Genomic DNA, 16,150 nt, shown 5'->3' on the forward strand with positions numbered 1-16,150 from the left:
TGAGTTGTTGTCCTCTGTTTCGAATCATCTGGTGCTGTCGTTGCGATGCCCTTCGTTCTCTTGCAAATTCGTGCTGCAACGAAAGTGTTGAAGTCGTGGTATGGCTGCGTCGTTCCTGCCGATGCAACAGTTGCTGATGCGTTCCGAGGATTCAGTGATGGGTCGCTTGACAATGGGAAGGCGTTGGAGGATGAAGCCGTCATGTCGTGCGTTCAAGCAAGTGTGGGAAATTCCAAGGACGGCAGTAAGATCAATGTCAGTCCAGAAGCGCCAGTGGGCGACACCGTCAGTGCGCTGGGACCACATACTAGTATATCACAACGTCAGTATCGATCTGCTGAAGAAAGAAAAAGAAAAAAAGAAAAAAAAAGAAAAAAAGAGAAAAAAAACCTTGATGTTGTTGTGTACACTGTGTGCATGAGAGGGTAAAAAGTAAAAAAATAAAAATAAAATCCTCCCGCCCTCGGCCTCCCCGATTTTTCCAAAAAAAGGACGATCATCTAGTAATTTTTTTTACTCGGCCTAACCCCTGGGTTATGTACTCTTGGTCATACCAAGAGGCAAGAGTACACTGTGACTACACCTGACACCAATGCCGCGGACTCCTCACTGACCTCAGACCTGTTGTGTTGTTGTCGCAGACCTGCATCGACTACCAGTGCCAGTATTGCCATTGGCAGTAACCATGGTAACCTTGATCCAGCGGAGGTGAGGAACGGAAGCCGACGGCGACGAGCTATCACCCGGCCGTGATAGCTACAGAGGCCGCTACAGTAGGCAAGATGAGCCATGAAGACATCAGAGTCGTGAAAGCCCTTTCACCACTCCCTGCATGGCATGGCGTCGACTGTCGACATGTCAACGCCAGGCGGAACGGGCTCGGGCGCGCAGTTTACTCTCAATCAGTTCATGGGCAAAGAAGGCAAGGAGTGACACAAGCTGCCTGCAATCATTTTCGGCACCCCTGTACTGCTGTAGTACTCAGTAGTTCTCGTCTTGGCGGAAGCAGACTGTGGTGCGGCCCTTCCTCTTGTCACTCTTCTCGGCCTCAGTTTTTCAGGACACGTACTTCTTTTTGGTATGCTGTGAGAACATTCGGAGGAGACGTCCTGGCGAAGTTCCAGAGCCGGACAACAACGCATAATAATAAATGTACTCGCTACTACTAGTAGTACCGGTACTAGCGGTGGACCAAATGGACAAAGTCTGAAGCAATTTTACACTACATGTATTTGCCTGTGCGCAAGAATTCAAGCGAAGGTCAAGGAGCCGTTGATGTGCACCGCTACTGTTATTCCGGCGGCGATAGGTAGTTCCGCGACGGCTCTAGTCCTCATGATCTTCCGACTCAAGTTCCGAGTCGAGTGGCTCCATAAAACCTTTGTTCAAGGCTTCTCATAGGTCCAGAGCTGAAGGCGCAGCGTTGCCGTAGCGTTGCCGTGTTATGTATGGTGGAGTTCGCCCCGCCATGGTGGCTCAGCCGCTCAGGTGAGTTCAATTACCACCATGCGTTCAAAACGGGGTGAAGTTGATACGCAATGATTAATTGGCAAGTCAGGCAAGTGTAAAAGTGCATTATTCGTATTACTATTAGCGTTGTATGCTTGATAGCAAGAGTACATAACCCGGGGGGTTATGTACTCTTGTTGATACAGTCGACCTACCCTTATAACGATATTTGCGTCACACCAAGAAATATTGTTATAAGGGTAATATTGTTATAGGGGTAACTGGTTCATTTCATATACATATGTCATAATGCATGGATTTTTTTCATTTTTTACACTCTTCATAGCATAAAAACTGACATACATGCACATTATGTGCACAGCAAGGTGCCCACTGGTGCCCCATTGCATTTCGTCATGTCCCAACGACTTATCAAGTGAAGCTTGCCCTACCTGGATAGTAGGCTCTACATATTCCCTGCTAGATATTGTTATAAAATGGAAAATGTCGATTGGTCAGCCCATTTTATATCGTTATAGGGGTAATATCGTTATAGCAATATTGTTATAGAGGTAAGGCATTGTATACACAAGTCAATGGAGTGATTTGGTTTGGCAGAAAAATATCGTTATAAGGGTAATATCGTTATAGAGGTTATCGTTATAAGGGTAGGTCGACTGTAGTATGAACATGCTTTATGATGACAGCATGTCCGACGTGACAAGGCGGAGTAGACCTACGCACTGCATGCATAGAAAACAGTGTTCGTATGGTTGCAGTCAGGAACACTGTTTTCCATACAGTGTGTCCTCCGCCTTGTGACATATTTATAGTATTAGCATTGGCCGCAGGCGGGGTTTGCAGCTCTTTATAAAAATGCTTTGCTTCACGGAAACGTATTTCATTGCGAAGAGCTGCGCTTCGGTCCTCTGAGCTGTGCTGAGGAGCTCTAACAGAGCGAAACAGTTGCTGTCCACAGATTTGAGTAGTATTAGCATTGTAATACTCCTTGATAACGTGCATAGTCGGGGCCCGCAGTTTGAAAGAGAATCGTCAGGAGTCGGGCTCGAATGAAATTTCCAGGAGAACTTACGGTCATCTTCTGGCCACCGAGTCGAATAATCTTGATCCGTATGCTATGCTGCAAGGGAGCAAACTTCCAAAGCTATAATTATGCTATATGCTGTAGCAAAGTGCTCCCAAACTCCAATCAGTCACCTTGCATTCAAAATCATGGTGTGTGTGTGTGTGTGTGTGTGTGTGTGTGTGTGTGTGTGTGTGTGTGTGTGTGTGTGTGTGTGTGTGTGCCAGCTAGTTCGGTTGGTGGGTACACTTATGGCTGATTGTCCATTCCTTTGGTAGCTTATGGCTGATTGTGTTGTGTCTGTTGCCAATGGGCTCGGCTACTTTAAGGTGTAATGTTGTACCTGCCACCTTTGTTGGTTTCAGGGTTCATATACTTTCTATTTGAAGTATACATACCTGTTAACCATGGACTGCTTCTGGCTAGATTAACTCTTGTGTAATCAATGGTGCTAGTGAAGCTTATATCAGACCCACTCTGATTTAGCCACCCACACTAGTAGCAAGTGTTACCTTCACTGGGGGCAGGGGAAACTGCAGTTGGATCCCAGGACGGATACCCTCATGCCGTCAATCCTTTTTCTGCACCTTGTCCTCACCCACTTACTGAGGTGTGGTGAGCCCATAAGTGGGATCATTTTCAAGTCTACCCAGAGTTTTGGGAATTTCAGTGGGTGTCGGCCATTGGGCGGTTCAATAGGGCTTGAAAGTGATGACGTCAGAACGGCCAGGGAGTAGTAAGTTGACATCAGATTTCTATTTTTGGATCCACTAAGGTGTGACTTTGCTATTGCCTAAGTATGTGGGTGCATAGCAACCCACTCATGTCGCATACAGGTGTGACTTTTATTTCGCCACCAGTTGTAACCCCGCCCCCCAGTAGCCAAATCAGTCAGTTTCACTGGCTACATCACAATGCTGTGGGTAAGACCGCTTGAAATGTGCTTGGATCCATACAAAAACTGGATCCAAGTGGATCCAGTTTTTGAATTTTTGAAATTGTTGCTATGCTGTGACGCAGCACTTTCAAGCCCTATAGCCAATTGAGTCATCTTTCCAAGATTCCTTTTGAGTCTCTCTCCCCACGTGACCAGTTTTGGCAGTGAGCATCAAGTACAAGTGTGTGTGTGTGTATGCATGCATGCATGTGTGTGTGTGTGTGTGTGTGTGTGTGCATGGGTGTATACGTGTGCGTGTATGCGTGTGTGCGTGTGTGTGCATATCTCTGCAATGCATCGCATGCTTTTGCTAGCATAGTGGAGCCCATCTTCCGCATGTCTCCGTCTCTTGGGACATGGCTCTATGTGCACCAGGCCAGTGTTCTGAATCTTCTGGTAGTCCTTTTTGGGACTTTGAAGACCCCTCAGGCTGCGTTTAGATGAGAGTTGTCAACCCAAGTTGAGTTCGACCCGGGTGGAGTTTCAACCCGACATGAAGACAGATTGAGTGGAGGGTTTACATGATGCATTGCGCTTGACCCAGGTTGATTTCAAAAGGAGGTTTGAAAGATTGCACAGCATTGCAGATGAGAATTTCCCATGAAAACTAGTCACATGACCATACCAGTCTAGAGAAATGAACTTTTGTCTGCTTATCTGTGATCGACCCGGGTCGGCAATTTTCATGATTGTAAACATCCACCTACTTTTTTCCCATGCAGACTTCCAGCCCGGGTTGAAAACTGTGATTCTAATGTAAGCGCAGCCTCAGTTACATCACCTCTACAGGCGCTCTGGGCGGACTATCCTGGACGAAAAGTGTTACGACCATGGCCGTATCGTGTGTGACAACACCCTGCCTTCCTCTCCCTTCCTCTCCCTCAAAACGCACACACAACCAGTCAATAATGAAAAAAGGCAAAATACTGATGAAAATGGGCACTTTAATAATTTTTCATGCAAACTTTAGGAATGGGTTAGAATCGGGCATAAATATTTTAGGGCACAGCATGGAATGTTTCTAAATGAGTACTTTGTTCTTAAATAAATAGGTGATGCATTAATAAAAACAGAATCTTCAAGAGAGTGTCTTGATAGTCATGGCCTACATATCATGAAACTATGTAGGTACGCGGATTGAAAGAACAGAATAGTTCCCTGTTCAGCAATGAGGGGCAGGGGCAAACAAAATGGAGAAGCGTAAAAAATAACTTTGTACAGACGACGACTACATGCGAAGCAGCGCTTGGGTGCAACGCATGCGTGCGCTGTGCGTGCCTTGGCTTTATTCCTGGGTGAAAGCGAGCTGGGAGGACATGTCCTTGAAGACCTTATCAACGTCGATCTGCCTCTCACTATCGCCTGTATGTACAGGTTGAGCAGAGAGAGGAGGGAAGAGAAAAGAGACAACAAAAGAGAGAAAGAGAATCAGATCCGGCGAGTACAACGTCTGTTAGACAGTTGAGGAAGGAATTCCACAATCCGTAAGAGAAAAAAACTCGTTCAGATCAAATACATCTCTAATCAGGACCGCCAGAAGCAGTTTCTGCGTATATTGTGTACGATATGGCGGGTACATATGCCCTCCACAGTAGGAAACCTGTGTTGGTGGCCAAAACGTGTGGAGGAAGCCCAAGTTTGTGAAGATTGAGTTAAAACTAATGTTATGATCCAAGGAACATGAAAACATGCAGAATCTTGACATTTTTGTGGCTATTCCAAAGGGTTAACTTTATAAAAACTGCCATAAAACCAAGGCCCGGGCGCATGTGAGTGTCTTTGAGTATATGCCTAGAGTACGCGAGTGCGTGCTGCGTGGGAGAGAGAGCGAGAGAGAGTGAGAGTGCGAGAGAGAGGGAGAGAGTGCGAGGGAGAGAGAGGGAGTGTGAGAGTGCAAGAGTGAGTGAGAGAGAGTGTGTGAGAGCGAGAGAGAGAGAGAGAGAGGGAGAGAGAGAGAGGGAGAGAGAGAGAGCGAGGGAGAGAGTGTGAGGGAGAGTGTGAGGGAGAGTGCGAGGGAGAGAGAGAGTGAGAGTGCGAGAGAGAGAGTGCGAGAGAGAGAGGGAGTGCAAGAGAGAGAGAGCGAGAGAGAGAGGGAGTGTGAGAGAGAGAGGGAGTGCAAGAGAGAGAGAGCGTGTGAGAGCGAGAGAGCGAGAGAGAGCGGGAGAGAGAGAGAGAGAGAGAGAGAGAGAGAGAGAGAGAGGGAGAGGGAGAGGGAGAGGGAGAGAGAGAGGGAGAGAGAGAGGGAGAGAGAGGGAGAGAGAGGGAGAGGGAGAGGGAGAGGGAGGGAGAGAGAGAGTGGGAGGGAGAGAGAGAGTGGGAGGGAGAGAGAGAGTGGGAGGGAGAGAGAGAGTGGGAGGGAGAGAGAGAGTGCGAGAGAGTGAGAGAGAGAGCGAGTGCGAGAGTGCAAGAGAGAGAGTGCGAGGGAGAGGATATGATATGATATGGCGGGTACATATGCCCTCCATATGATATGATATGGCGGGTACATATGCCCTCCACAGTAGGAAACATGTGCTGGTGGCCAAAACGTGTGGAGGAAGCTCAAGTATGTGAAGATTGAGTGGTTAGAACGAATGTTATGATCCAAGGAACATGAAAACATGGAGAATCTTGATACTTTTGTGACTATTTCAATGGGTTAACTTTATAAAAACTGCCATAAAACCAAGGCCCGGAATTTGAGTACATAGGGAAAGTGCGTGGGAGAGAGAGTGCGAGAGAGAGCGAGTGCAAGGTACACTATTCACAGGCTGAAGCAACCACGTTGAAGATTCCTCACTTACCAACTTCAATTGTCCTGTAGGCATATAGGGAGGTTGATTTGGCTTTAGGATCATTGACCACTAGGCGATACACACCGGCTGAAAGGCAATGGAAGGAATAAGAACACATGGCAATGAAAGGCAAGTAGTACGCATGGTGGTGGTCAATCAAAAAGAAATCAGGGAGGGGTGTCAAGCACCGCAGCTGCAAGGCACAGTTGCTGCTTTTCAAGTAACATTACCGGTGAGGGTGTCTACCGGTCATGTATGAAGGATGAAGTAGCAGGAGAGAAGCACAGACAGAAGTGTCTGCAAGTGTCTGTACTAGGGATACGCGGGAGCAAAGGTAAAATGTCAGCTACATTCTACGCTTACCTATTCATCACTCTGTTTAAAAAAAATGCTATTCCATCATGCTTCAGTGACACAACTGCTATTCCATCATGCTTCAGTGACATGTGTTGCTGGTGTGAGTGAATGGAGTCGGCCACAGAGCGCATGTGGTGAAGGTGGAACTAATTCATTGCATTCAGATTGACCAACCAAACACATCCCAATGTATAAGGGAAACTCTCATAACAAAATTTCCGGCCCACCGTGTGTAAACTTTTTGATTCTACTGACCGGAGGAACACCCCCCCCCCCCCACACACACACACGCGCGTGCGTGCATATTTCTTGTTGTGGCCCAAAGCTTTGTGTCTGTGCTGCAGTATTCGTGGGATGTATTGCACAAACTCAACAGAGATGTGTACATGTATGACGGAGGGCTGCTTACGAGGATTCAGTGCGATGCCCTTGAAGGTGACCACTGCGGCTTTGCTCCTGTCGTACGTATTGCATCTGCTCATCACACATGTCTCGCCGGACAGTGTAGCGCCTCCTGCGGACCACAAAGAGACAACGCGGCAGCCCACACAACAACACACTTAGGACAGATATGCAGTGCAAAGTAAAAGCTGGACTAAAAGCTAACGCAGTACAATGAATGTTGGTTGACAGCATGAAACACGGTGTCCTCCACCTTGTTTCATGCTGTCAACCATAAACACGTGTGAAGTAAAACTAGGTTTATCTAATACCAGTACAATGAATGCAGCAAACAACGTGTCATGAATATTTGGTCGTTGCCAGAGACTACTTACTAGGGCTCAAACGGTCACGGTTTTACCCCTGACGGTTAACTGCTAAGCTAACGGTCGGTTAACCGGTTATAACCTATAAGCCACGGCAATCCTGCGGACTCTTTTTTAACCGTATATTTGACTATACTCATTCAAAAAATGTACCCTATTCAGTACAACGCACACTTGTACATTCTCTTGCATGCTCATTCATACATACTCTCACACCAAGAGACCAGATATGACCGAGTTGACAGCCCAGAAATTGCGTACGCGTGCGACAGCCCGCGAAAGTGCATACTTTGCAACGACCTGATACTTGAAAAAATTGACTGAAAAGTTACTGCGTAACCGTTATCTTTATCGGTTAACCGTTAATTCTTCGTAACCGGTCTGCAACCGGTTAATCGGACTAATCGTTTGAGCCCTACTACTTACCTTCAACACCTAGTGAAAATATTTGCTCTACACCCGAGTCCACGAATAGAGAAAACGGGGGAATCTACATGCACAGAAAGGACAACGAATTCAGCAACACACGCATACGCACACACATGCACACACACGCACACACATTCACACACACACACAGAACATGCAAAAATCCACTATGTGTAATTTCCTGTGGCCATGGAAAATCGGACGATGACTGCAGAACTGCAGCCAGACACACTTGCCCGTATGCTCGGTACATGTGCGTGTGTGGACTCGAATTGTCACCTACCACAAGGATATCACCAGGTTGTAATATGAGTAGAGGGGACGGTTTCAAATAGGACACAGGTTGCAAACCGGAACGGACTCAATATTCACTTTCTCTCTTGGTATTTTGATTAGAAAACATATGTCACAGAGAGACTACGATGTGTTATACTCCGAGCCAAAATTTCAGGGCTCTGCGATGACCAGAAGCGCCATATCAAGCAGGTGAGTTTTTGACGTGTTGCTTCGCACTGCGACTTGAGTTTTACGACTTTCGAAAAATCAACTTCTTGTCGCAGGTAAACAGCGGCTCGCCTCTCGCCAATAAAGCACCGCATACCAATCAAAACTAATGGAAGCACACACAAGGCTTATTGTTACTCTGTACTGGCCGTCGTGGAGCGATAGCAATTACCTAATTTCAGACCCAGAGTGAATTTGACGTGCACTCTAAAACGTGTCCGGTTTGGAGCCACCTCTGATTTGAACTTTTTTGAAGCGAAAAATTGGGCAACTTGGAGGCAATGGGTCAACACAAAGGAGTGGCTCAGTTCGATTGACTCTGGCCCCAGAGCAAACTTCAACATGCCAGTTTCCTTCCACAAACATATTTCGAGTGAAAAATCAACGCTGATGATCGGTTCGGGTCTATACAAATTTGGCTGTCAAAGCGTCCCGGTATCGAGCCGTCCCCTCTACATGCTAAACAAACTTGGATTTTACACGAAAGTACATGAAAAAGATGCTAGTGGCTTGGCGTGTGTATAATTGGGTGAATATCAACGACGTACCACTTGGCCAGCTGTACATTTGCTAACTGGCTGGTTCTTCCACCACATGTTGATATTCTTGCCGTATTGATCTGCAGCAGTATGCAATAGCGGCAGCGCACATGGAATAACCAACGTCATAATCATACATCTCACACATCTCACACATAGTGGCCAATAGTGATTAGTGGCCAATAGTGATTAGTGGCCAGCACACAAGACCAAGCATGACTGTACTAGTATCCAGGAGGGGGATACACTGTATTATCATAGCCATGTGTAGTCATGTGCTGGTACAATCAGCATACACTGTACTATCATAGCCATGTGTAGTCATGTGCTGGTACAATCAGCATACACTGTACTATCATAGCCATGTGTAGTCATGTGCTGGCACAATCAGCATACACTGTACTATCATAGCCATGTGTAGTCATGTGCTGGTACAATCAGCATACGCTGTACTATCATAGCCATGTGTAGTCATGTGCTGGCACAATCAGCATACACTGTACTATCATAGCCATGTGTAGTCATGTGCTGGTACAATCAGCATACACTGTACTATCATAGCCATGTGTAGTCATGTGCTGGTACAATCAGCATACACTGTACTATCATAGCCATGTGTAGTCATGTGCTGGCACAATCAGCATACACTGTACTATCATAGCCATGTGTAGTCATGTGCTGGTACAATCAGCATACACTGTACTATCATAGCCATGTGTAGTCATGTGCTGGCACAATCAGCATACACTGTACTATCATAGCCATGTGTAGTCATGTGCTGGTACAATCAGCATACGCTGTACTATCATAGCCATGTGTAGTCATGTGCTGGCACAATCAGCATACACTGTACTATCATAGCCATGTGTAGTCATGTGCTGGTACAATCAGCATACACTGTACTATCATAGCCATGTGTAGTCATGTGCTGGTACAATCAGCATACACTGTACTATCATAGCCATGTGTAGTCATGTGCTGGTACAATCAGCATACACTGTACTATCATAGCCATGTGTAGTCATGTGCTGGTACAATCAGCATACACTGTACTATCATAGCCATGTGTAGTCATGTGCTGGTACAATCAGCATACACTGTACTATCATAGCCATGTGTAGTCATGTGCTGGCACAATCAGCATACACTGTATTATCATAGCCATGTGAACATGTGCTACACTGTATTATCATAGCCATGTGAACATGTGCTGGCACAATCAGCACACAGATGAGGACCACGCTATTTCTAAATTATGCTACCTGATGACCATAATGCAACAAGAACAATAATGAAGTGAATAACTATGATGACAACAGCAACGACAATGACAATAGAAATGACAGCACAGCAACAACAACAGCAGCAGCAGGAGTAGCAACAACAACAACAACAACAACAACAACAGCAGCAGCAGCAACAACAACAACAACAACAACAACAACAACAACAACAACAACAACAACAACAACAACAACAACAACAACAACAACAACAACAACAGAGAACTCACATGTGGATCTCAAATTCTTGAGGGTGTCAATCAATAGCTTGGAATGCTTGTCATTCTGAATCTTGAAATTACAAAAAGCACACAGTATAAGCTTTTAAAAGCATGCCGAGAGTCCAGCCTAGTATACATTCCAAAAACCACACACCCACTGCATCATTCATTCAGTGCTGCCAAACCGTCCGATTTTTCGGACAGTGTCCGATTTTTGAAGGCTCTTCCGAAAACCGGTCCGAAAAGGGAAACGTCCGAAAAGCAGCCTAAATGGCGGAGATCATTACTTTCCTATGCAGAAGTCCTGTACTTTCACTTTTCAGCGCAACTGAAGGCACAAATCACACTGTACATTTGCTTCTAAAAAGGCTAGCGCTTGGCTGTGGAAGTGCAAAGTAACATGCCTGGATCAGGCTGGATGGCATGTACACTGACAGTCTGTACAGAGTCAGTGTGCAACCACACTCATCATTACAAAATTCATGACAACTCTGGGGTTACCATGGCAACGAAGCGAATTTTCATGGTGTTTTAGGTGATATTTTGAATTCTCTGTAAAAAAAATTGCCGAGGAGAAAAATTCGCACCATGTGGCGGTGAAGGGTGTCCGATTTTGGGCGAAAATTATTTGGCAGCACTGATCATTGTACACATACAGTCAACCTTGCAAATAACCACACTCGATCGGGTGTGAGAAAAGTGTTGTTGTTCAGAAATATTCGCCTGGAAGTTAATTTCGTCTTTTTCATCCAAGGAGCTTTTGGACTAAATTAAATGCCGGACTAATGTCGATTTGTCCAGCTTTTCAATACACTCTTATGATCCATGGACGAAATTCTGAACCGGATGAACTCCCTTTCTTTGGAGTTGGACGAAAGTATTGACCTCAGGTAGGATACATGTACTACCAGGGCTGTCATACGCTGTCATAGGCTGTCAGGAATGCGGCTATCAGCCAGTACCAGGTAGGCTATGCTGCCACACACTGCAACCAAAAAGTACAAGTTCAACCTGCCACAGAGAAGAATGGGTTTGTGGGCGATGGGCGCATGGAAATTGAGATTACCCCAGAACGCGTTCAAACACATCGAGCAGAATTGGTGGACATGATAGTTCTCCTCAGGGTGGAGCAAAATTCCTCTGTACACAATGCATGATAAGCATGACTGGGTGTATTCAATGTACTCAACTTACAATTTCTTGAATGTCACCTGGTGCCAGGAAAATGAGCGACGCAATAGTGCTGTAACCCTGGAAGGAACAAGAGTGGAGCAAAGCCAGGACTGAGCAGACCGCAGCGGCGACATCATTCAGGCTGGAAAGTAGGGCACCTGGCGACAATGAATGACATGACATCATCTGTAACAGAACTCTTGGATGCAGTCCGTAACTGCGGTGACAAGGAGTCAAAGATCTCGCAAAATTGCCCTTTGCAGAGGGGAATTTCCTAGATGAAGAGCGGTTTATGGTGGACGAGAGAGGAGATCGTTGTAGGAACGAACAGGTGAAGCAACATATTCATTGCCACACGTCAGATACACACACACACACACGCGCACGCACACACACACACACACAGGGGCGTTAAAAATTTCTTACAGCGGCAATGAAGTCTTGGTCATACTTTGTCAAGCCAATGTTACCGAAAAGTGTCTTGAATTCAGCATCTGGGCATAAAACGCATACAGAAATATGAGAATGAGTACTGTACAACAGTGATTACACACTTTGCAAGGTGCTGCTCCAATGATCATGGGATGTCAGCAGCAGAACAAGCTGGGTTGGACTGGACGTTTCATTCAGTAGCACACACGGACATGCACCCACAAGTGAACACACACACACTGTTTAGAAGAGTATCTCTTTGTCGTTGTTACTATAATCGAGTGGCACATTCGCACTACAATTCTACGAGTGCTAGTTTGAAATTACGTTACGAATTGTTACATTGTACAGCAGGTACGAAACAATTAATATTTACATACTCACCGGTTTTCGTTTCGGAGTCCCGCGCTGTGACTCAGCTAATTTCTATTTCGTTTGCCTTGTATTGTCTGACTAGGGGCGCTGTCACCCCGTCGGGTGCAAGCACCCTTGGACAGAAGCACTTCACTTCACGACAAGTGTTCATTTTCGTTTTCCTCTTCTGCTTCTGTTGCACAGTTTGAACTTTGATTGAATGTGTGCTTTTTTCGTACTCTGCTCTCGATCGAACCATGCGCGGGTCGATCTCCATAATTTTATCTTCCGTTGCCATGACTGGCATTAGTACGCGTTCTGTACTCACTCGCTGCTTGGCACGCTTGCAGCGCGTCTTTTTTCTGTTGCAACCCAGTGCCCTGCGTGCACGGTACGGGATTTGCGATGCCACATCAGCGTTGGTGTGTTGTTGTGTTTCGTTGTTTTGTTCTTGGCTGAGTGTGGTCGTTAAAACTGAGAAAGAACGGGTCGTTGACAAGGCGTGGTTTCGATGTGCATGCCCTCCTGTCAACTCCAAACTATTGGTAGCAGAGGATGGTTATCACGGAGCCATCATGGAGGTAAAACTAGAAGACCTCGCACGGAAAAAGCGAGAGCTGAAAACGGATTTCACAAATACGAGGAGAAATTTGACAGTGGAGTCAACGAATGAGGTGCCGAACCAGGATGACGTAAAGACATGGAGAAGCCACTTGACGACAGTGTATGACGAGACCAAGAAGGTCATCATGGAGTACATGGAAGCGGTGGTGGACACTGACTCTAGGAGACATGCTGGTCTCCAGAAGCAGTACAAGCAGCTGGAAGGCCAGTATTCCGATGCCATGGAATTGGCCAGGAGTGTGCTCATCAGGAGCAGCAGAGCGAGCCTGGCAGCGTCGACCAGGCAGACTCCCAGTCCCAAGCAATCGCCACTGAGAGGGGCAACGCCTTTATTGGCGTCAGTGCGAGAGGAAAGCAGAGAAATTCTAGATCTGCGTGCGGCGCTCCAAGATGCACCGTTTCTTGGTCGCCAGGACGATGCGCGGGTTATGTTGCCCAGGACTGCAGACTATGGAGAACGGGTGAAAGTAGAGCCGGACAGTCGTGTTGTAATGTTCAGTGGTCAGCGTGTGGGGGAACCTGCCGAACCCTTCCCGACCGTTGCCATGGCAACCGCGTCAGCACACACGCCACCGCAAACGGATATGATCAACAGCAATGCATGCACCGCTTTATCTGCAGCAGCTGCAGAGTACCAGCCACGTAGTTCAGTGCTGCCAGCGTCATTTGCAACTATGACCACGGGCCGCAACGCTCCCGCTAGTATAAATCAGGAACAAGGCTCTGCCTTCCTGATCCACGATCCTGCTGATCAAACACCTAGTATGATGTATGCAACGTATGGCAACAATACTGCTAGGCCGCAGCAGGCATACATGTACCAACAACAGCAGCCGCAGTGGAGTGCGAGCAATAGTGCAGTCGTGTACAACTCACCTGTGTCTACTGGACCGTCGCACACCATCTCTGCCGGAGCGTCACAGTACGGTGCGAGACCCAGCGCTGGCATGCAAGCACCCCGGACCGCAGTATTCGCCCCAGTTCCGACATATGTCGGAGGCACCGCAGCTCGACCTGCGCCAGCGCCAGCTGCACAGATCAACATCGCCAGCAAGCTGAAGCGGATCGAAATTGCCGTGTTCACCGGAGAGAAGCGAAAATACGAGCGCTGGAAATCCGCTTTCAGCGTTTGTGTGGACCAGCAGCCGCTCTCCGCTGAATTCAAGCTGCTGCAGCTCCGGCAGTACGTGGCGGGTGAGGCACTGGATGCCATCGAGAGTCTCGGCTACTCGGCAGCAGCATACGAGGCTGCTCTGCGGCGGCTGGAGCGACGCTTCGGTGGGAGTCGCCGGCGCCTTGCGGTTAGGATGGAAGAGCTGGAACGATCTCCACCTATTCGATCCGGTAGAGCCCAGGACCTGGAGCGCTTTACCGATGTGCTCGACATGGCAGTGGTGACGTTAAAGGATGCCGGTATGCACACTGAGCTAGGTACCGGCATTCTCTACCAGCGGATCCAGCAGAAGCTGCCGGTGAACTTGTTGGCCCAGTATCGCCGCTGGATAGTACACCACCAAAAGGACGAATCGGTCGAGGTGCTGCTGGAGTGGCTGAATGCCGAGGCAGAAGTTCTTGCTGCCGCCACGGAAACTATCGAAGGCATCAGCCAGCAGCATCACGTCAGAAGCCAATTGTCAACCAGCGGGACAAGTCGAAATCAGCCGACTCGGACGGCAACTGCTCACGACGCTGTGCAACCGCGCACGACCACGTTCATGACAGCTACAAACACCGCTGGCAACGTGCCGACCGCAAGGTCCACATGCCAATGCTGCAATGGCGGCGGGCACCCGATCTGGCGCTGCCCAGAGTTTGAGAAACAAACTGTAAGCCAGCGCTGGGCAGCAGCGAAGCGAAGCAAGTCATGCTATAGATGCCTTGCGACTGGGCACAGCGGCAAGGACTGCCCACGGGACCGGGAGTGCGGTATCAACGGGTGCACGCAGCATCACCATCGCCTGCTGCACAGTGAGCCCCGTCAACCGCCTCCAGCGTCGTCAACCCACGCCTCCGGAGAGACTGGAGCCATGCAGCCGGAGAACTTCAGTGCTGTCTCCCTTGGAAACAGCACGAAGGGAGAGGAGAATAGATTACGGACGGTGACGTCGATTCGGACAGTTCCCGTTCAGCTATCCAACGGCAAGCGGTCGCTAACTGTTAACGCGCTGCTGGACGACGCCAGCACGCGCTCGTACATAGCGAGCAATGTTACGGCAGAACTCGGCCTGCTTGGATCAAGCATGTCGCTGACCATCAGCAAGCTGAATGGACAGCAAGAGACCATTCACACTGTGCCAGTATCGTGCACTCTGCGAAGTGTTGACGGAGCCACGTCGACGACTCTCCATGCGTGCACAATCGAGCAGCCAACAGGCAACATGGAAGTTGTAGACTGGCATCACCTGGGAAAGCAGTACGCACATCTAGCCAACGTTGAGTTTCCGCCGCTACCGTCGAAACGCCACATTGACGTGCTTATCGGTGCCGACTATCCGGAGCTTCACATGGCGTATGAAGAGCGCTCGGGTAACAGCCATGAGCCCGTGGCGCGTCGGACGGCATTAGGTTGGACCTGCATCGGCCCAGTCAATCAACCGACGGACGAGTCCATCGAGCTGACTGCGGTGACCGTCGACCAATGCCACAGCGAGCTGAATCGTCTAGAGCCAAGCCGCTACTCCGACTGGGTACGAATGTGCCGTGTTCATGCTTGGTGTGTGCGATTCGCTACGAATTGCTCAGTACCACCCGCACAACGAGAGTTTGACGAATTATCGCCACCAGCGATCCGAGACTCTGAGGAGTTCTACATCAAGCGAGCGCAGCAACAGTCGCTACCAGAGTATGCTGCAGTTAAGGCAGGCAAGCCGATCCCTGCAACCAGCAAGCTGGTCTCGCTCAAGCCAATGATTGACGACGCTGGCCTTCTACGCGTCGGAGGTCGACTACAGCATGCAGACTTCTTGACTGCAGAACAACGCAATCCGATTGTCCTACCACGAGGGGATCATGTGACACAGCTGATTGTCAAGGCATGTCACGAACGAGGATATCACGCGTTCGGTGTCAGCCATACGCTAGCCGAACTCTCGTCGCGCTACTGGATCGTCGCTGGCCGCGAAGAGGTGCGAGCTTGGGAAGCCAAGTGTGCGAGGTGCGCCCGGAGCCGTACGAAGCCGGCAATGCAGGTGATGGCGCCACTACCTAAGGTCCGAGTCAGCCT

The 16,150-nt window shown here is 48.3% G+C and overlaps 1 protein-coding gene across 1 annotated transcript in view; it reads right to left on the bottom strand.

Annotated features, from left to right (window-relative positions):
- Positions 1-4,379: 4,379 nt before the first annotated feature.
- LOC135808782 (uncharacterized) overlaps positions 4,380-16,150 on the bottom strand; it is a 29,072-nt gene continuing 17,301 nt past the window's right edge. Inside the window, exons 18-25 of the mRNA XM_065322010.1 lie at positions 11,944-12,011; positions 11,539-11,595; positions 10,354-10,414; positions 8,850-8,920; positions 7,795-7,858; positions 7,011-7,115; positions 6,254-6,331; positions 4,380-4,832 (exon numbers count right to left, since the gene is read on the bottom strand). Coding sequence (XP_065178082.1) covers positions 4,756-4,832; positions 6,254-6,331; positions 7,011-7,115; positions 7,795-7,858; positions 8,850-8,920; positions 10,354-10,414; positions 11,539-11,595; positions 11,944-12,011 — 581 coding nt within the window. The 3' untranslated portion in view covers positions 4,380-4,755. The remainder of the gene's footprint in view (positions 4,833-6,253; positions 6,332-7,010; positions 7,116-7,794; positions 7,859-8,849; positions 8,921-10,353; positions 10,415-11,538; positions 11,596-11,943; positions 12,012-16,150) is intronic.

Source organism: Sycon ciliatum, chromosome 2, assembly GCF_964019385.1.
Source record: "Sycon ciliatum chromosome 2, ocSycCili1.1, whole genome shotgun sequence".
Taxonomy (NCBI): domain Eukaryota; kingdom Metazoa; phylum Porifera; class Calcarea; order Leucosolenida; family Sycettidae; genus Sycon; species Sycon ciliatum.